This window comes from Cherax quadricarinatus, chromosome 5 (assembly GCF_038502225.1).
Source record: "Cherax quadricarinatus isolate ZL_2023a chromosome 5, ASM3850222v1, whole genome shotgun sequence".
NCBI classification, from domain to species: Eukaryota; Metazoa; Arthropoda; class Malacostraca; order Decapoda; family Parastacidae; genus Cherax; species Cherax quadricarinatus.
In genome coordinates, this window is record NC_091296.1 from 13,170,433 (window position 1) to 13,191,939 (window position 21,507).

Sequence of the window (21,507 nt, forward strand, 5' to 3'; positions counted from 1 at the left end):
AAAACTAAGCACTAAACCCACAAGGACCATACAGCACTGCAATATTAATTCATAATTCAATGGAATCATTGTTTGGAGGAAATTAATAGTAACTTTGCGGTAAAATTCTGACTTGCTCTAATGGTTTTAGAAAAATTCCAAGTGACAGAAAAAGGATTTATAATTTAATTTGACCTAGTTAATTTTTGGAGCAAGTTTTAATTTGCTTCAAGGCAGAGACGCTGTACTCTGCCCATGTTATTACTGGAGAGGTGCTCTTTATTACATGCAGGGGAGATAGAATGCTAAACCTGTGTGGAGTTGCATATCACCTGAGGATTTTTTTTTTTTAAATCAGTGGGTTTGGCTGTGTCTGTGGAGCAAAGGCAATCCAAGAAAGGGGAGGATACCTGGAGAGAGTTTCGGGGTTCAATGCCCCTACAGCTCAGTCTGAGACAAGGCCTCGTGGTGGATCAGGGTCTGATCAACCAGGCTGTTACTGCTGGCCGCACACAAACTGACGTACAAACCACAGCCCAGCTGGTCGGGTGCCGACTTTAGGTGCCTGTCCAGTGCCTACTTGAAGACAGCCAGGGCTCTACTGGTAATCCCCCTTATGTATGCTGGGAGGCAGTTGAACAGTCTTGGGCCCCTGCCAATTATTGCATTGTCTCTCAATGTACTGGTGGCACCCCTGCTTTTCGTTGGGGGAATGTTGCATCTCCTGCCGAGTCTTTTGCTTTCATAGGGAGTGATTTTTGTGTGTAAATTTGGTACTAATTCCTCTATGATTTTCCAAGTGTCTATTATCATGCCCCTCTCTCGCCTGCATTCCAGGGAATAGAAATCGAGGGACTTCAACCGTTCCCAGTAATTTAGATGCCTTATAGTAGTACTTTTGTGTACTGTGAAAGTTCTTTGTACACTCCGGGTCAGCAATTTTGCCTGCCTTGAAGGGGGCAGTTAGCATACAGCAGTATTCCAGCCTAGAGAGAACAAACGATTTGAAGAGAATCACGGGACTGGCGTCCCTAGTTTTGAAGGTTTTCATTAACCATCCTATTATTTTCCTAGCAGATGCAGTAGATACATTGTTGTGGTCTTTGAAGGCGAGATCCTCTGACATTATCACTCCCAGGTCCTTCACATTACTTTTTTTCTCTATTGTATGGTTAGAATTTGTGGTATACCCTGATACAGTTTTAATTTCCTCAAGTTTTCCATATCTGAGTAGTTGAAATTTGTCTTCCATGAACTTCATATTGTGTGAGTGGCCCATATGAAGATTTGGGTGATGTCTGCTTGGAGTCTTGCTGTGTCTTCACTGTCATGGCAATTTGGGTGTCATCTGAAAAGGAAGACATCTCTGTCAGATATGAGGATGAGGAATAAGATAGGAGCAAGTACTGTGCTTTGTGGAACAGAGCTTTTCACTGTAGCTGCCTTGGACTTTACTCTGTTCACTATTATGTACTATTTGTGCTCTATTTGTCAGGAAGTTATAGATCCATCTACCAACTTTTCCTGTTATTCCTTTATCACACATTTTGTGCGCTATTACACTATGGTCACATTTGTTGAAGGCTTTTGCAAAGTCTGTGTATACTGCATCGGCATTCGTTTATCCTCTATGGCATCCAGGACCTTGTCATAGTGGTCCAGTAGCTGGGTCACTCAGGAGCAACCTGGAGCTGACCTCTTCTCTAGGATCAGGGAATGACCACCTCTAATACATTTTCTCCAAGGTTGATAAACTTATTACATCTTTATTTCACTACTACATCTGCTCCCCCCGTATCTGACCGAAGAAGCCTACTGTGTAGGTGAAACAAATCATCAATAAAGATACCCAACTGTTGCACATGTGTCAGGATTCAATATTATAATAAAAAAATGAAGTGCTAAACCTATAAGGGTCATACAGCATCAGTCTTCAATAGATGTAATGAGCAAACCAATTTTGTTTGTACACCTTACATCTGGGTGGACAGTGTTTATTTGCAGGCTATGACCCTTATTGAAGTACTACATCAATAAGGGTTATACAGCTCCTGAAGAATAGGAGATTAGGTTTGATCAGAGGGAAAGGGTAGTACTAATTGCTTGGATGAAGAGCCCCTCACCAACATCAAGACATCCTCCCTTTGAAGAGATACATTTAACAAATATACATAACTACCACCATTAAACAGCAGGTTAATACAAAGCACGTACTGTATATGCAACATATACTGTATTTAAAACGAACACAGTAGTATTTCACCAGCAAGAGGAACATTCACTTAGATGCGAATTAAAAGTTGTTGAAATACATTTTTGTCACTGAATATGAAATCAGAATTATAAATCTGCCATAACATTTTCCGTAGGCTTCTATTTTCCTTTTTTCATATTTAGCTGCAATCTCAAGTCCAGAAATGCACACTTAGCAGGAACTTCACTCCTTCTCCGGCACAATACTGCTAATCCAGTCCAGATATGGTGGGTTTCCTTGGTCGATCTAGAGATAGAGTGTCTTTATTCTTGTGACAGAGAACAATTACATCTTATTTCTGGCAAAACACGTTACATAAAATGTACCTTTAAGCAAATACAGAAATATAACCACACACATGCAGAAAATGCATGTCTAACAAATCACATTTTGAACTCACCTGTGATGAAATAACTTCACATACTTCATATGGGTGATTTTCCCGCACAAACTTTGTCACCTCCTCTAGGCGAGAGGTTCGAGTTTTGATCATCTGCAGTCAAAAGTAGTATGTCAGTGGTCAAAAATGCAAGAGCTCCAGCTATTCTAACAAAGTATTTCTGATAAATTAAAAATATCTACAAAGAGAAAAAACTGAAGTGCTTATGTGTATGCGTACCATAGTGTACAAGCATTGTCAAACTAAATATATCAGTGAGAAATGTTTTTACTACCTAAATATAATGCTGTCTATACAAGATAGATACCACTTACCATCAGCACCTCTGAATCCTCATTGATTTCTTCCTTCCATTCATATCTGTCAAACAAGTGTTAATTATACATCAGTAAATTGGAAGAGACCAATCTAGTATTTATACTTTTTTTTTTTCTTCAAAAGATGGAATGCATTCTGCATTGCTTTTGTAACAGGAAATAGAAGGCTACCACAGACACACCGTGTACTTCTTATGCCATACAACAACAAGCAAAATTATTCTCACACTACTGGCGATTTCAGTTAAAATAAGCAACATAGGACCTATACCACACTAAAAGCTCTGAAACTAGAATTAAGCTTGCCCTGGGTTAATTGCAATACTTAGCAAACTGATAAAAGTTCATTAACAATCCCTTAGTTATAAAACAGCAAAAACTGTATTATATCAAAACTAGAAACACTTTAAAAGAACCACTTACCAAATTTTAATTTACAAAAATTGGCTAAAGTAACCACGAGACAATATTTTACCTTTGAACCTTAATTCTTTTTACAAACTTTCCTTTGCAACAAACATTGATAAAAGTTTAATATCTTCATTCTCTAACACCAGAATTTTTTTTTCAAATATACAGATGCTACCCTACTTATGAACATTCGAGTTATGAACATTCGGACATATGAACAGATTGCCATGTTAGTTAACTGTACTAATTAAAAAGGTAAGAATTTTTTTATTACAGTATTTATTATTAAAATATGCTTTTGTATTAATAACTGTACATTACTGATGCTGTACAGTATTGTCTAAATTTTCAATGAACAACAGCACAGAGAGAACAATAATAATAATGATATTAAAAAAACAATAATAATCATAAAAGAAAAATGGCAAAATAACGACTGACAACTCAAGATACGAACATCCTTCTGGAACATAACTTGTTCGTAAGTTGGGGGCAACTGTACTTTGAAAATGCGGCAGACATCAATTATTAATAACCCTCTTATTTACAGCAGTCTCTAAACTTGTCAGGAAACAAGTTTCCTCCAAAATGAAATGGAAACAAAATTTTCTCAATTAGGTCAGGTGGACCCCCATGGCAAAGCTAGATGCCCACACCCTACCCCCAGTGAACAACAAGCTGTTCCCAAGCTTATAAGAGTGGATGTATGGCACCCTGACCAATTGCCCAGTAGGTTGTGTGTGATAAGGACAAACGTCCTGGGAAGAAAATGAGAAATTTATTAACAATGCTCATGGCAGGAACAAAGCAAGATATCTGCACTGGACAAAGGTTGGCACAGAGGTCAGATTAGTTTTTTATTGACTGATCATGCATTGAATAACTATGGGCTTTTCCAAGTAAAACAAAAACAAAATATAATGTAAAATCTATGTAATGACAGAAAATAAAACTACTGGTTTTTAATTCCACCAGCTATATGGACAGCAAAAGTTTGAGTCATCCAATATCTCTCTGTTCATCCAATCACACTGCAGTTCATTTCCATCTTCCACTGTAATCCCCTTTCAAACCTATTTTCTCTTTGTCTATAAAACTGTGGTTCAGGTGCGAGGTGGCTGTTATGTAGCATTACTGTATACAAGATGGCATAAAGGGTGTTTATTCACATTGGCTGTTTACATATTTTTGGCAAACTTCCATTCTACATACTAAACCATCATTGCTAACCATTTTTCAACATATTACTGATCAAATACTGAGAAAGTTTAGAATAAGAGAAAGGCTTTTGTACAAGCAATCTGGAATTGAAGAACGAGATACTTGCGCAACATATGGGAATCTTTATTAGCCCTTTCACTGTCGAGAATCTTTTCCTGATGGTAATGACACCAAAAGTACAAAATTTGATGGAAAACTTATGGAATTACACTCTTCCAAAGTTAGCAGTCTCGGTGATATATATGTATCACAATTTCGTCCGCTTTGAGCCCTATTTTCGGCCAATTCCACTGTTCCAGTCGACTAAACTCTCATCTATTTTGCTAGAACTCCATTTGTTCTACTGACTGAGTACAAGAAACCACCCATTTACCAATTTCGACTACCCAATAAAGTTGTCAGAAATTGGCAATTTGGCCAATTTCCCACAAATTTCAAAAGATACCAATTTCAAAATAGGGTCCAGAATAAACAATGCAGATATTCCTGGCACTAAAATAACATTTTCTCTGTTCATCAGTCACGTCTCCAGGCCCCTCTTATTTTACTCTTGCTTTCCATTTTTAATTTTTATTCACACAAAAAATAGATTTACTGTTATGCAGACTGCTGCATTGTAATAATTGTATAAATAATGTCAACCTATTCATGACTGCATATTAAACTGGCCAGTTGGACACGTATTGGATGGTAACGTTATTTGTTTACTCTTGAACACGCAAAAATTGAACATTTCTGCTAATTTGAGCTCAATTTCAAGGTACTTTTCATTGTGAAACCAATCAAAATCAGCTCTATTTCTGTAATACATTTTCCATTCTATCAAATGATACAAAGAAAATGAGAATAAAACCATAAATACCATACAAAAATACACCTCAAAGTCAAAGTTTTAAACCAAAAAACATGATCAGAGTTTATTTTTTCTCATTATGCACTGCGTGCTGCAGGATTTTTTTTTATACTGTGCATACTGACCATGCAGACCCATTCTCTCACAGGTAGGTTTACCAGCTTTCTCCAGCTAGATCTGAAGCCACTAGAATTCTGGGGTATTAATACGGTACCAACACTGGCTTGTGAGCTGTAGTAATACGACACCGACAGTGATAGGGGTTAAGGAAGCGCTTCGCCACTGTGGTGAAAATGCTTCCTTAATAAAGATTCCCATATGTTACACAAGTGTCAATCTTCAATTTGGCAGTTTTCAAAAGCATTTATCAAGTCTGGAATTACTGTACAGTACTATATAAGAATAATTATAAAAAATATGCAGGGAAATCATTGAACCAGGGTTTGTGTATGTGTAATTTATGGCAGAAACCACATACAATCTGAGTGGGGACCTAAAACTTTCCAGAGAGGTGTCGAGGGCACTACAAAATCACGAAGACCTGACTGTGGGCCACCAACTTTTCCCAAGACCTGATGGGTATAGCTGTTCAACCTAGTTGAATGGCTATACCCTTGCCTGTGGTCACTGATGTCTGGGGATCACTTCTCAAGTGAATATCCCAGAAAAATGATACAAAAATATACAACCTATCATCATACTTACATAGACACTATGTTGGGGATAATATTCACACAAGCTGCTAGTTTGTTCTTCACCAGGCCACTGAGGAAGATAATATGCTATACTACAATACCAATAAGTCAAAATATAGCATTAAAATATTAAAAAATCATTTCATCACCTGCTTCAAAATATTTTATTTAGTGTATACTGCAGCTATTTTTCAAATTATAATCACAACTAAGCACTAAACCCAAAAGGGATAAGCTTTCAAAGATTTAAAAATTATATCGCAGTTGAAGATATTTATAGGGCATTATCATGCAATCAAACTAGTATCTTAAAATTCTGTGTGCTCATTTTAAAGTGATTAACCCCACACTTGGATACCTGGAGTATACCTGGAGAGGGTTTTGGGGGTCAACACCCCTGTGACCCGGTCTGTGACCAGGCCACATGGTGGATTAGGGTCTGATCAACCAGGCTACTGCTGATGGGTGCATGCAACCTGACGTACGAACCACAGCCTGGCTGGTCAGGTACCGGCATTAGGTACAAAAACAAACATTTAACAAATTCTGATATCACAAAGAATTAATATCTGTAATAAAAGCATGAAGCCGTACAGTGGAGCCTCGGTTTTCGTTTGCCCTGGTTTTCGTCAAATTCAGTTTTCGACAACATTTTTCGTCAAAATTTTGTCCCAGTTTTCATTCATCACCTTTGTTTTCATTGTTCCGCCATGGTGAACGTGTCCGCCTGCCAGCGCCCACACAAAGCATCCCATGCATTCTGAGTCAGTCTGGCTTTGTTTCTCGTCGAGTGAGCATTGCCCTGCATGCTCACCTGAAACATTTTGTCATAATCCATTGTTTTTTGTGCTTTTTTTATTGAGTGCGACTGCTAAATAAGCCAACATTGGGCCAAAGAAATTTCCGAGTGCCAGTCCTTTGATAAAGAAGGCAAGAAACACAATAGAATTCAAGAAAACTCATAGCATGGGGTTGGATGAGAGTGGCCAGGATGTGGAAGAACTGGTGGATGACCACAGGGAAGAGCTAACCGCTGAAAAGCTGTAACATCTTCAACTGGAACAGCAACAGATTGCAGCTGAGGAAATTGCTTCAGAGGAGGGAGAGAGAGGGTAGAATGTGCCTTCTTCAGTGATTAACCCTTTCAGGGTCCAAGGCCAAAATCAGAAGTGGTGCCCCAGTGTCCAAGAATTTAAAAAAAAAAAAATTGTTATTTTTTCTTATGAAATGGTAGAGAATCTTTTTGTGAATGTAATAAAACAAAAAGTACAAAATTTGATGGAAAATTGACGAAATTATGCTCTCGTGAATTTTGATGTGTCAGCGATATTTACGAATCGGCGATTTTGCCGACTTTGACTCCCATTTTAGGCCTATTACATTATTCCAGTCAACCAAATTCTCAGCTATTTCACTAGTATTACTTCCATTCTATCGATTGAGCACAAGAAATCGCCAAGTCAACTGTTTCAACTACAAAATAAAGTGACCGGAAATTGGTAATTTGGCCAATTTAACAAAGTTCAAAATATTTCAATTTCAAAATAGGGTCCAGAATAAACAATGTAGGTATTCCTGGCACTAAACTAACATTTCCTCTGTTCATTAGTTATGTTTTGAGGCTTTACAAACGAATTCCATTTTGATTTTTTATTCACATAATGAATTTTTATTCAAACCCAAAAATAGAAGATTTACTGTTATGCAATATTGTAATAATTGTATAAATATCATCACCACATTTGTGAATGTATATTAGACCCACCAGCTGGCATGTATTAAACGTGTGAGGTAGTTTGTTTCTCTTGAACATTGGCAAAAATTTAACATTTCCTCTACTTTGAGCTCAATTTCAAGCCATTTCCAGTGCTAACACCAATCAAAATTATCTCTTTCTGTAATATGTCTTCCATTCTATCAAATGAGACCAAGAAATCACAAATACAACTATAAAAAACATACGAAAAAACACTGCAAAGTCGTTGTTTTAATCTAAAATCATGGTCTCAGTTTTTTTTTCTCTCATTATACACAGTGTGCTGCAGGATTTGTTTTATGTGGTGCACACATACCACATAGATGTATTCTCTCATATCTAGGCCCAAATTTACCACTCACAGTTTATCAGAGTGAGCTGAGCTCATGACGTAGATCTACGGTTTGGACCCTGAACGTAAAGCCGTAGATCTACGGGACGGACCCTGAAAGGGTTAAGGACGTGTGTGTAAAGTGGAGCGAGCTGCAAAGTTTTGTGGAGAAATATCACCTTAACAAAGCTATTGCAAGCCATGTCTGCAACATGTTCAACGACAACACCTTGTCCCGTTTCAGGCAAATCTTAAAGAGACCAGAAACAGACCTTTCTGGACAGATTTTTTGTACATGTGTCCAGTGCCAGTAAAAGACAAAGAAGGGAAGAAACCCCGGATAGGGACTTGATACCTCAAGTCCTTATGGAGGGGGATTCCCCTTCCAACCAATAACCTCTCCTCCCTCTCACCTCCTCGTGTCTTCCATATGCCAACAAGAGTCTTTTGAGTGTCTGGAATGGATTAAATGGATTGCCATTATTTCTTATGGAAAATATTGCTTCAGTTTTTGTCGAATTCGGTTTTCGTCAGACTTTCTGGAACGAATTAATGACAAAAACCGAGGTTCCACTGTATAGGGAAATTATCCAATTCCTTGGCTCAAGGTACGTACACCATTGAAGGGTATACTGGAACAAATGCATTTACTGTACTTACAAATAATTTATTTTCTGCAGTATACAGATATGTGTAATGTAGTTTACATGTAATAAAATATTGTTAGGCACTAAAGAAAGCCACTAGCATGCATGAGCATTTCAGGCAGACTAATCCTAATGCTTATAGTCTACCTAAAACTAGACATAGGCTATGGATTGGTATATTTAAAATTCTGCATTAAAAAAAAAAAAAAAAAAAGAGCTAGTAAAAAATTATAATTAGAAAAATTTATAGTAGAGGGGTAAAAAAAAATTACAATTAGTATAATTTAAAATAGTACAATTTACAACAGTACAATTTTAAGTGTGTAATAATACTTTAAACTGATTTAGTGATCTTAGCTTAATTGGGATTTCTTGAGTAGTTTAACTGGTTCTATGTTTCAGGCTAGGAAAGATTATATAAGAAATGGTGAAGAAACTGAAGCAGTTGGAAGAGTTGGTTCTGTCTGGTATAATTATGTTTGGGAGATGAATTGATTTTTAATTATAGCTCTAAACTGAATGGCAGACAGGGAAACTTTTGCTGGTTGGGGAAACGAGTTCTAGATCTTTGGGCTCTATGTGCACTATATTTTTTGCATAGAGTAAGGTGGACACGAGGAATATTGAAGAGAATTTTAATGCCTTGCATTGTGCCTGTGCTCTGTTGTAGCTATCAAGAAGTTTGAGAGGATGGTTTATATTGGAGTTTAATGTTCTATATACGTATATAGTAGGCACAGAAATATGAGTGCATGTTTTGTATACAAGGAAAGTTCAAACTCTTGAAGAGTGGAGGGGTGTGTTGTCTGGTACAGGAATTGGTGATCATCCACACAGCAGCATTTTTTTTGTTGGATAATTAATGGGTTAAGCCAAGGGATTAATCATAGAACTCCAAGCATAAATACCATAAGTGAGGTAAGGGTAGATTAGAGAGTGGTAGTGTGTGTGTAGTGCCTTTTAGGGTACAAATTATCTTGGAGAGGATGCCTACTGTTTTGGGTATAAAATTTCAGGCTGCAGTCAAGATGTAGACCTAAAAATTTGCCCTCAATGTCTCTTGTAATGGGGGAACCATTGATCCTAATGCTTAGAGACTACTAAAGAACTAGACACAGCTTACTAAGTTTTTAAATGTGCTTAGTTGTGTTTGCTATTTGTTGAAATTTCCGTTTTATAGGTCGAGTGCTAAAATAGGCATATTATACAGTACCTGGCAATCTTTTTGGCAACCTCCTGCGAGGGAGCAGTAACGAAGGCCATGGAGTGAGTACCAGCTACATAAGTTGCCGTGGCTGTCATTCTGCTTATAAGATGCCGTCCAGTAGTGAACAGTATGGGCATACACACTGCAACGAAGGCTAGACACTGAAAATACAAAAGGGCGTGCATTTATCCAACATGCTGTACATACAATCACAGTAAAACCTATTTAATGGACCCTGATTTAACATATTTCAAATTTAGCAAACAAAATCTGAGAGTGGACAATGTCGAGAAGAAATGGACAAAGCCCAATAAATCAAGAACTGATCCTTGTCACCCTCCACTGGGAAATCGTGATTTTGAATTTAACAAAGTTAATTAAATTCAGAATTGTCTGTTAACCCTTAAACTGTCTAAATGTAGATCTATGTTTGCACCGCTAGCGCTCCGAACGTAGATGTACTTCTTTTTTTTACATTTGAAAGCATGTAAAATAAAACATAGATCTACGTTTGGAGCACTAGCAGTGCAAATGTAGATCTATGTTTGGACAGTTTAAAGGTTAAAGTTATGATCATGGAAAAACAATCGGATTTAACAGACAAGCTAAATAGCAGATGTCCCTCTAATTAGTCGACTAAATCAAGGTTTCACTGCAGTTGCATAAGCAAGTCCAATTTATGTACATGCGCAATTTTCTTGCTGAATAATGTGAAGCACACAGTCACGTCAATTTCATATGTACTATAGTGGAACCTTGGTACTCGAATAGCTCCGTACTTTAACAAATTGGTATTCGAATGCTTTGTTCAGTAAACAAATTGCTCGGCAGTCTACCATTTGCTTGCCGCTCAACCAAACAAACATGACCTGCTAGAACTTCACTGTAAATTATCCACATAATGTACCTTTTACCCTGCATGCAGTACACACGATACATAAACCATCACTACATATAAAAAACCAGCACCCACCACCACCAACACTAATACAAAAAGCTTGATAAGACCACAATAATAGAGTACAAATATAAAAATGAATAAATTACTGTATTCTTTCAGTATCTGTTCTATGGGTAAATGCTAAGCAAATATTAAACAACTAAATATTACATTATCCCAATTTCTTTATATATAGTAATTATTATTATTGCAGTCAAACCCCAAATCATCACAATTACAAAATTGTTCATACTAAATTTTTTCTAATGCCTCGCTTCATATAATATTGACATTTCTTTGAAGGAATACCTGGGAAAAATAAATTGTGAAAAATCCATTGAGCAAATTTTGAATAAGTCCTATCAGTTAGTTTTCAACTTAGGAACTGTACACCAAGCCGAAAGAGAAGCATTGCCAAAAAAGTCAAATCTAAACTAACCACAAGATGTCTCGTTATAAATTTTACAAGTACAATGGACCCTCGCCTTACGATGGCATCGCTTTACATTAAATCCGCCATACGATACATTTGAACACAAAAATTTTGCCTCGCCTCACGTGATTCGTCTGGGACGCGTCCCACGTGTGGCCTCAGCACCAGTGTGGTCGCATCCACGCATACATTCGGTACATTTCACCTTATCCCAGTGTTTTTTGTGCTTGTAATTGTAAAATAAGTCACCATGGGGCCCAAGAAAGCTTCTAGTGCCAATCCTGTGGTAAAAGGGGGCGAGAATTAGTATGGAAATTAAGAAAGATTTTGAAGGGTTTGGGGCTAACCCTGAGAAGCCTATGCCAGTTGTGGAATCTATTGTGCCTACTTCAAAGATTAAGGAAATGTGTGCAAAGTGGGTTGAAGTGCAAACCTTTATGGATGAAAAGCACCCTAACACAGCTATTGCAAGCCGTGCTGGTGACTATTACAATGACAATGTTGTGGCCCATTTTAGGCAAATCTTAAAGGAACGGGAGGTACAGACCTCTACGGACAGATTTGTTGTGCGACAGAGGTCCAGTGACTCTCAAGCTGGTCCTAATGGCATTAAAAGAAAGAAGGGAAGTAACCCCAGGAAAGGACTTGTTACCTCAAGTCTTAATGGAAGGGGATTCCCCTTTTAAACATTAACACCTGCCACACACTCCCCTCCTCCCATCCCATCAATCATCACCAGATCTTCAATAAAGGTAAGTGTCATGTATTCTATTCTTAGTAGAGTATTAATTGTGCATGTCTTCTTAAGTTTGTGTGTATTAAAATTAACATTTCATGTGGTAAAATTTTTTTTTTCAGACTTTCGGGTGTCTTGTACGGATTAATTTGATTTCCATTATTTCTTATGGGGAAAATTAATTCGCCTTACGACAATTTCGGCTCACGATGAGCTCTCAGGAACGAATTAATATCGTAAGGCAGGGGTCCGCTGTATAATCAAATTTAAAATTACATAGCTCACAGATTTGGGGATTCGACTATTCACTGTGAGCCATAAAACATGGCTTCTCTGTGGTTCTGGGGAACATTATCTTCACAGCCTGGTCTCAGACCAAGATTCCTTAGAAAGGAAATATTACAGGATTAAGAACTACATTATTACAAAACACCTAGGAAAGTAAATGATTGAGTGTATAGAATACTACAAGTAAAAAATTGTAAGATTTACCTGTTATCTTACATGTTCATGGTACAGAAAGGAAAGAAAAGCAATCCTGACAAAGTGCAGAAAATTTAATAAGTTTCCATTTCACAGTCATCTGAAAGGACAGTAGTACTTTTCTGCATGGCAACTGTCTATGAACCTACTACTGATGAAGTTAATATTTCATAATATAGTACAGAGAAGCTGTTCCATACCATACAAAAAAGGGTGATGTTTTTGCTCAGCATAGCAGTGGTGGTGGTGATGCTGCTGCTGCAATAGTTACTTCAGACGAGCACCTCTGCCTAAGAGGAATGCCAAAATTATACAGAATTTCATGCCAGCTAAGGTCAAAAATTCAAGGCAGTGCCATAAGATGTCACGACCTAATTCAAACAGGCATAAAAAAAAAAGGTGTCAAACCATTTGCGTGGAGGGGAGCAGAAGGAATAATAATTCAATTATTTTTACAGATGTCTCTTGCTTTATGAAGATGTGCTCAAGGCCCATGGCAGCTGTACTAAGTTCAATCAGACCATCTAAACTTAATTCTGCCTAAGAATCTTCAATATGCTTTGTAAACCGCATTGATCTCATTGCATATTGGAGTGTACAGTGGAACCTCAGTTTTCGTTTGCCCTGGTTTTTGTCGAATTCAGTTTTCAACGACTTTTTTCATCAAAGTTCTGTCCCAGTTTTTGTTCATCACCTCTGTTTTTGTTGGTCCACCATACCGAACATGTCCACCTCCCAGAGCCCACACAAAGCATCCCACGCATCCGAGTCAGTCTGGCTTTGTTTCTCGTCGAGTGATCATTACACTGCGCATTCATCCGAAACATTTCATAATACTAATCCATTGTTTTTTTGTGCTTGTTTATTGAGTGCGACTGCTAAATAAGCAACCATGGGGCCAAAGAAAGTCCTGAGTGCCAGCCCTTTGATAAAGAAGGCGAGAAACATGATAGAATTCAAGAAAGAATTCGTAGCATGGAGGTTGGATGCGAGTGGCCAGGATGTGGAAGAGTTGGTGGATGACCACAGGGAAGAACTAACCATTGAAAAGCTGTAACACCTTCAATTGGAACAGCAGCAGACTGCAGCTGAGGAAATTGCTTCAGAGGATGAGGAAGAGAGAGGGCAGAATGTGCCTTCTTCAGTGATTAAGGACGTATGCAAAGTGGAGCGAGTTGCAAAGTTTTGTGGAGAAATATCACCCTAACAAAGCTGTTGCAAGCTATGTCTGCAACATGTTCAATGACAATGCCTTGTCCCATTTTAGGCAAATCTTAATGAGACTCCAGAAACAGACCTCTCTGGACGGATTTTTTGTGCGACAGGTGTCCAATGCCAGTAAAAGACAAAGAAGGGAAGTAACCTGGACAGGGACTTGATACCTGAAGTCCTTATGGAGGGAGATTCCCCTTCCAACCAATAACCTCTCCTCCCCCCTCTCCCTTCCTCACATCTTCCATACACCAACAAGTCTTCAATAAACGTAAAAGTGATATGAAATGTTCATTTATCCATTTCATTAGTCCTTTATATTTATTTCTCAGTGTTTTCTGTATGTAAAACTAGTTATTCTCTATAAAATTAATTTTTTGTTTATACTTTTGGGTGTCTGGAATGGATTAATTGGATTTACATTTCTTATGGGAAACATTGCTTCAGTTTTCGTCAGACTTGCTGGAACGAATTAATGATGAAAACCGAGGTTCCACTGTATATCTCATGTACAGAATTACTGATAGAAATGGGAAATAGTATAATAGTGAATCTGCATAACATTAAGGAAATTTGTACATTGCTATTTAGTACTCTCTAAAACAAGCACTGAACCCATAATGATCATTCAACACTGATAAAAAGGCTAAAATGCAAGGAAAAAAATTAACAAAGAACATAACAAAGAAGGTAAATAATGCACATTCAAGTAGGGTGAGATACATAATGTACAAGAAAAAAACTTTTTTTTTTCAACAAGGATTTTAAGTTAAAATTAATGTTTAGTACAACCTCTCCTCACTTAACGACGGAGTTCTGTTCCTAAGACGTCGTCGTCAAATGAATTTGTCTCTAAGTGAGGAGCATACTATAATGGTAGTGGGTTTGTGTTATCCATCTTTGATATTGTTTTAATGTCACCTTTGTACCATTTATAACATTTCTCGTATATTTTTAAATGTTTATACAGTAGTGTACTGTATGGTGAAATAAACAGAAGAGGAAATCAACTCTAATATACATTATTTAGGTATAAATACTGATCAGAGAGCCCACTGTAAGTCTGAGGCGTTGGTAAACAAGTACGTTGCTAAGCGAGTAGAGGCTGTATATACCCAAATTTCTTAATTGAAAAATACTACAGTGGAACCTCAAAAATCGAATGTATCACATATCGAACGTTTCGAAAATAGGACCATTTTTTTCGGACAAACAGTGTCCCTATTATCGAACGCGCCCCTATTTTCGGACCGCCGGGTACGGGACCTGTCTGCCGCCCACTCTGTCCGCATCCCTGCGCAGGCGCCATGAGCAGTCTAGCTTTGTTTATGCTTGAGTGAACACTAACCTGCGCTCTTATTCATGCATTTTACAATTATTTCATTGTGTTTAGTGCTTGTGGGACTGTGAAATAAGCTGCCATGGGCCCCTGTGGTAAAGAAAGTGAGAAACATCATAGATGTGAAGAAGGAAATAATACAGAAGTATGAGAGTGGTGTGAGACTTTTTGAACTTGCCAGGATGTATGGGAAAAACAAGTAGACCATCAGTTCTATCCTGTCAAAGAAAGAACAAATCAAGGAAGCTGATGTTGCAAAAGGTGTTAATATAGGGAGTGGATGAGGTGCCTTCTTCAAAATTAAGGAGATTTGTGCCAAGTGGAATGATGTCCAAATGTTTGTGCATAAGTACCACCCTGAGCAAGCTGAAAAAAGCCATCTTCACAACAAGTTCAGTGACAGAGCCATGTCCCATTTTAGGGAAATGTTAAAGAGGTCCCAGAAACAGAGGACTGTGGAGAGTTATTTTGTGAGACAGGGGTCCAGTGACTCAAGCTGGTCCTAGTGGCATTAAAAGACAGAAGGGAAGTAACCCCAGAGAGGGCTTTACCCTCAAGTCCTCATGGAGGGGGATTCTCCTTCCAAACACTAACCCCAACTCCCTCTCTCCTCCTCCTCATCTTCCAGATGCCATCACCAATCTTCAATAAAGGTAAGTAAAGATTGTTATTTTATATGTATTACTATATGTACATATTTAAAAACTATAGTATTTGTTGTATGTAAAACTGTAATTAATCTCTATAAAATGTATTTTTTGTGTGAATATTTTTAGGTTTCTGGAACGGATTAATTGTATTTCCATTATTTCTTATGGGAAATATTGCTTCGAATTTCAGACTTTTCGAATTTAGAACTAGTTCCTGGAACGGATTAAGTTTGATTTTTGAGGTTCCACTGTACTAAGAAAACAGTTTCATTAATCAATTTAAGATGTACAGAGGAACGTAGAAAACAACTATTTAAATTAGTAGGTAACTCTGGTGGGTTAACCACACAAGAAAACTCAAGATAGTCAAGAAATATGGCTCGTTTTCATTCAGGTCTTCCACAGGGTGTGACCTACAATAGTTGATTAACTCTTAAGTAGTCGAGCAGTATCTATTAACTAGGTGAATACACACACGAAATTAAAGATGCCAAGTGTATGTATAGAGAATGTAATTAGAAATCTGAATTAAATTTGCCAGAGACACTTTTACAGATTGTACTAAAAGTATTGCTAATCAAAACTTGCATGCCTGAAGTTTACCTGGAGAGAGTTCCAGGGGTCAACACCCCTGCAGCCCGGTCTGTGACCAGGCCTCATGGTGGAACAGGGCCTGATCAACCAAGCTGTTACTGCCGGCTGCACACAATCCAACGTATGAGCCACAGCCCGGCTGGTCAGGTACCGACTTTAGGTGCCTGTCCAGTGCCTGCTTGAAGACAGCCAGGGGTCTATTGGTAATCCCCCTTATGTATGCTGGGAGGCAGATGAACAGTCTTGGGCCCCTGACATTTATTGTGTTGTTTCTTAGCGTGCTAGTGACACCCCTGCTTTTCATTGGGGGAATGTTGCATCGTCTGCCAAGTCTTTTGCTTTCGGATAGAGTGATTTTCGTGTGCAAGTTTGGTACTAGTCCCTCTAGGATTTTCCAGGTGTATATAATCACGTATCTCTCCCACCTGCGTTCCAGGGAGTACAGGTTCAGGAACTTTAAGCGCTCCCAGTAATTGAGGTGTTTTATCTCCGTTATGCGTGCCGTGAAGGTTCTCTGTGCATTTTCTAGATCAGCAATTTCACCTGCCTTGAAAGGTGCTGTTAGTGTGCAGCAATATTCCAGCCTAGATAAAACAAGCGACCTGAAGAGTGTCATCATGGGCTTCGCATCCCTAGTTTTGAAGGTTCTCATTATCCATCCTGTCATTTTTCTAGTAGATGCAATTGATACAATGTTATGGTCCTTGAAGGTGAGATCCTCTGACATGATCACTCCCAGTTCTTCGACATTAGTTTTTCACTCTATTGTGTGGCTGGAATTTGTTTTATACTCTGAAGTTTTAATTTCCTCATGTTTACCATATCGGAGTAATTGAAATTTCTCATCGTTGAACTTCATATTGTTTTCTGCAGCCCATTGAAAGATTTGGTTGATGTCCGCCTGGAGCCTTGCAGTGTCTGCAATTGAAGACACTGTCATGCAGATTCAGGTGTCATCTGCAAAGGAAGACACGGTGCTGTGGCTTACATCCTTGTCTATGCCAGATATGAGGATGAGGAACAAGATGGGAGAGAGTACTGTGCCTTACGGAACAAAGCTTTTCACCGTAGCCGCCTCAGACTCACCTCTGTTTACTACTACTACTGTGTTCTATTTGTGAGGAAGTTATAGATCCACCTACCAACTTTTTCTGTTATTCCTTTAGCACACATTTTGTGCGCTATTACACCATGGTCATACTTGTCGAAGGCTTTTGCAAAGTCTGTGTGTATTACATCTGCATTCTTTTTGTCTTCTAGTGCATCTAGGACCTTGTCGTAGTGGTCCAGTAGTTGGGACAAGACAGGAGCGACCTGCTTTAAACCCATGTTGCCCTGGGTTGTGTAACTGATGGGTATCTAGATGGGTGGTGATCTTGCTTCTTAGGACCCTTTCAAAGATTTTTATGATATGGGATGTTAACGTTATCGGTCTGTAGTTCTTTGTTATTGCTTTAGTGCCCCCTTTGTGGAGTGGGGCTATGTCTGTTGTTTTTAGTATCTGTGGGATGACCCCCGTGTCCATGCTCCCTCTCCATAGGAGAGGGATTAATTTAGCAATTACAGGACAGACTTACAATATCAAAGATAAAATTACAATTTGCCTTGAATCCTTTTCAAAAGTAGTCTTAAGAAAAAAATCTAAAACCATGTGTATAATGAACACAATGCCCTGCCTAAAAAAGAATTTTTTTTTTTTATTCTACAGGCATGATGTAAATATAATACATATTACTATTATTACAGTAAAAAAGTGTGAAACCTGAGTTATACAGAAATAGTAAAAGGTAATATGAAAATCACTCACAACAAAAGCAAAAGACTCGGCACACGATGCAACATCCCCCCAATGAAAAGCAGGGGTGTCACTAGCACGTTAAGAGACCATACAATAAGTGTCAGGGGCCTGAGACTGTTCAACTGCCTCCCAGCATACATAAGGGGGATTACCAATAGGCCCCTGGCTGTCTTTAAGCAGGCACTGGACAAGCACCTAAAGTCGGTACCTGACCAGCCGGGCTGTGGCTCGTACGTTGGATTGCGTGCAGCCAGCAGTAACAACCTGGTTGACCAAGCTCTGATCCACCAGGAGGCCTGATCACAGACCGGGCCGCGGGGCATTGACCCCCGGAACTCTCTCCAGGTAATATATTATGAGGACTTAACCAAGCACATCCTTACAATTCCTCAAACAGACAAAAGCATTGATGTAGGAAAAATGAACCACAGAACAGGTGGGGTTTCAACCCATGACGAGAGTCTTAGATCTTGCTTGCCATGTTTTGAAACCCCACCTGTTCCATGGCTTGTTTGCAACTGTGTTATTATGATTTTGCAAGTCATGTTAGGGAAAATAATTTAGATACATTGCAAGAGGAATATTTTTTTATTAATGGAAAACAATAAGTTAACAATTCAACTTAGTCAACACTAGAGTATCCAAGTGTTACAATGTCTTAATCATCAAGGAGTATCTTAATCTCAGAAGAATAAGCCACACCAATGGAAAGGACACCAATGGAAATAAATCAGACTTTTTGTTATTCCTTTAGCACGCATTTTGTGCGCTATTACGCCATGGTCACACTTGTCGAAGGCTTTTGCAAAGTCTGTATATATTACATCTGCATTCTTTTTGTCTTCTAGTGCATTTAGGACCTTGTCGTAGTGATCCAATAGTTGAGACAGACAAGAGCGACCTGTTCTAAACCCATGTTGCCCTGGGTTGTGTAACTGATGGGTTTCTAGATGGGTGGTGATCTTGCTTCTTAGGACCCTTTCAAAGATTTTTATGATATGGGATGTTAGTGCTATTGGTCTGTAGTTCTTTGCTGTTGCTTTACTGCCCCCTTTGTGGAGTGGGGCTATGTCTGTTGTTTTTAGTAACTGTGGGACGACCCCCGTGTCCATGCTCCCTCTGCATAGGATGGAAAAGGCTCGTGATAGGGGCTTCTTGCAGTTTTTGATGAACACAGAGTTCCATGAGTCTGGCCCTGGGGCAGAGTGCATGGGCATGTCATTTATCGCCTGTTCGAAGTCATTTGGCTTGCCATGTTTTGAAACCCCACCAGTTCCATGGCTTGTTTGCAACTGTAATTTAGATACATTGCAAGAGGAATATTTTTTTATTAATGGAAAACAATAAGTTAACAATTCAACTTAGTCAACACTAGAGTATCCAAGTGTTACAATGTCTTAATCATCAAGGAGTATCTTAATCTCAGAAGAATAAGCCACACCAATGGAAAGGACACCAATGGAAATAAATCAGACTTTTTTGGGTTATCCTTGGTATTTTACACCATGTATGATAATTATATTCAGGTGTACCTGTACCTAAATAAACTTACTAACCCTATCTGGCTTATATAAGCTCTGGGTTAATATTCCAGGTTAACAGTAGAGTACAGTCTTGTAGGTTTAAAGACTAAGTAAGTAAGTTTATTCAGGTATACACAAATACAGTTACATAGAATTATCATACATAGCAGCATATATGTAGTGAACCTGGGATAACCTAAAAAAGTCAGAGTGACTTATTTCCAGACTGACTTATTTCCAGGTACACACAAGTATAACTACTATACATAGTGTAATTATTATTATTACAATCATAATTTACTGCTAAACCCACAAGGGTTATATAGCATACATAGTATGAGTAACGATAACCCCCTCCCCCCACCCAGAAAAAGTCAGTGACTTATTTCCACTGGGGGGTTTACTTGTAGTTATAGTGCCGGAGAAGCAGTAAACTCGTATGGGGATAAGTCAGCATCTGCCTTGATGCTACGCTAAAGTTAACTCAAATTCCTTGGATAAGAACTCCAATGGAAATAGTCACTTCTGACTTTTTTGGGGAGTTATCCTAGGTAATTTACATATATATATATGATAATTTGTGTAACTATTTATATTTACTCGTACCTGAATAAACTTACATTGACATGTACGTAAATAAACTTCCTCTAACACAGCCTGACCACTACAACCTCACATCACATATAATCCACATATATAATCCCCCACATACGTCACAGACTCATAAAATACATTAATGCCAACACATTTTCCTGGATGCCAACAATTGCCACTAATGAATAAAGAAATAATTACCAGATAAACAGCGTGCAGTAACAACCTCAGACAGTGAGAGTCAACCAGCACAAACTGACGCTCAACCAACACACAAAAAAGTTAATTATATTGGTAAGAAAAATCCCTAACTGGCTTTACCCCAGAAAAATAATTTTATATTTTAATAGTTAGATGGCACTGATAGTCTATATTTTATTACCTTTGAAAAGACAACTATTTTTTTTTATTTTTTTTTATAACGCCTTGAAGATAATTTTTTTTTTCATTTTTTTTATATATTAAGGGAGCAGACTACAACCATGGACTGTCAGATAATAATTTGAGGACAAACGATAAGATATTACAAGGACCCCCAATGGAAATAGGTCTGACTTTTTTTTGGAAGGGGGGGGGGTTATCTTATATAATTTACACATGTAATATGCATTACCACTTAAACTTGTGTGTGACCTAATTCATATCCACATAAATAACTCATTACGACTATCACCAGATATAAACATATGAAAAGTTCATTACCACTGTAACTTGTTGAGTTATCAAAGTTTTATGCATAACTTCCCAATTATATACTAAGTCAAAATCTCAACTTACCGGTGTCACACTTCTGCCTTAACTTAGTAATTTTATTTAGGTACAGGTACACATAAGTACAATTATGATAATTAGATTATAGTCTAAAAAAGTTATAGGTACAATTTTTTTTTATATTAGATGACATTCAATTCATTAACTCTATCATCTGAAAAATAACAAATAATTCAGAGAAAATGGGAGTTGTAGAAATTGAGAATGATGCATGATAGTGGCACCAATAATTTACTTGTGACTGGGTGTCGACCTGTGAATTGCTCATTACTCTATCTATAATTTGTTCATGATTGTACCCATGTTTGAACGTAAGTAAGTAAATTTACTTACTTACATGATTCATTACTTTTGTACCTTGTT

At 38.0% G+C, this 21,507-nt stretch overlaps 1 protein-coding gene across 3 annotated transcripts; it reads right to left on the minus strand.

Annotated features, from left to right (window-relative positions):
- Window positions 1-2,193: 2,193 nt before the first annotated feature.
- On the minus strand, window positions 2,194-20,705 carry LOC128684902 (protein CutA homolog). 3 transcript variants are annotated; one of them, XM_070100195.1, is made up of 7 exons: window positions 20,575-20,692; window positions 12,864-12,953; window positions 10,078-10,232; window positions 6,141-6,200; window positions 2,948-2,993; window positions 2,634-2,726; window positions 2,194-2,479 (listed from the first exon to the last, which is right to left on the minus strand). In XM_070100195.1, exons 2-7 carry the CDS (start codon window positions 12,894-12,896, stop codon window positions 2,417-2,419), a joined length of 450 nt encoding a protein of 149 aa, XP_069956296.1. In that variant the 5' UTR covers window positions 12,897-12,953; window positions 20,575-20,692; the 3' UTR covers window positions 2,194-2,416. The 3 variants fall into 3 exon arrangements, with proteins under 3 accessions (XP_069956296.1, XP_069956306.1, XP_069956302.1); XM_070100205.1 differs by having other exon boundaries at window positions 2,194-2,531; XM_070100201.1 differs by lacking the exon at window positions 12,864-12,953 and having other exon boundaries at window positions 20,575-20,705.
- Window positions 20,706-21,507: the final 802 nt, after the last annotated feature.

What these genes read in the sequence shown, in the direction of transcription:
- LOC128684902 (XM_070100195.1), bottom strand. Translation starts at nt 12,896, where the DNA reads ATGCTGAGCAAAAACATCACCCTTTTTTGTATG. An exon ending in GTTGCCAAAAAGATTGCCAG is followed by an intron (nt 6,201 to 10,077) that starts GTACTGTATAAT and finishes TATCTTCCTCAG; the next exon opens with TGGCCTGGTGAAGAACAAAC. An exon ending in ATCCCCAACATAGTGTCTAT is followed by an intron (nt 2,994 to 6,140) that starts GTAAGTATGATG and finishes CTTGTTTGACAG; the next exon opens with ATATGAATGGAAGGAAGAAA.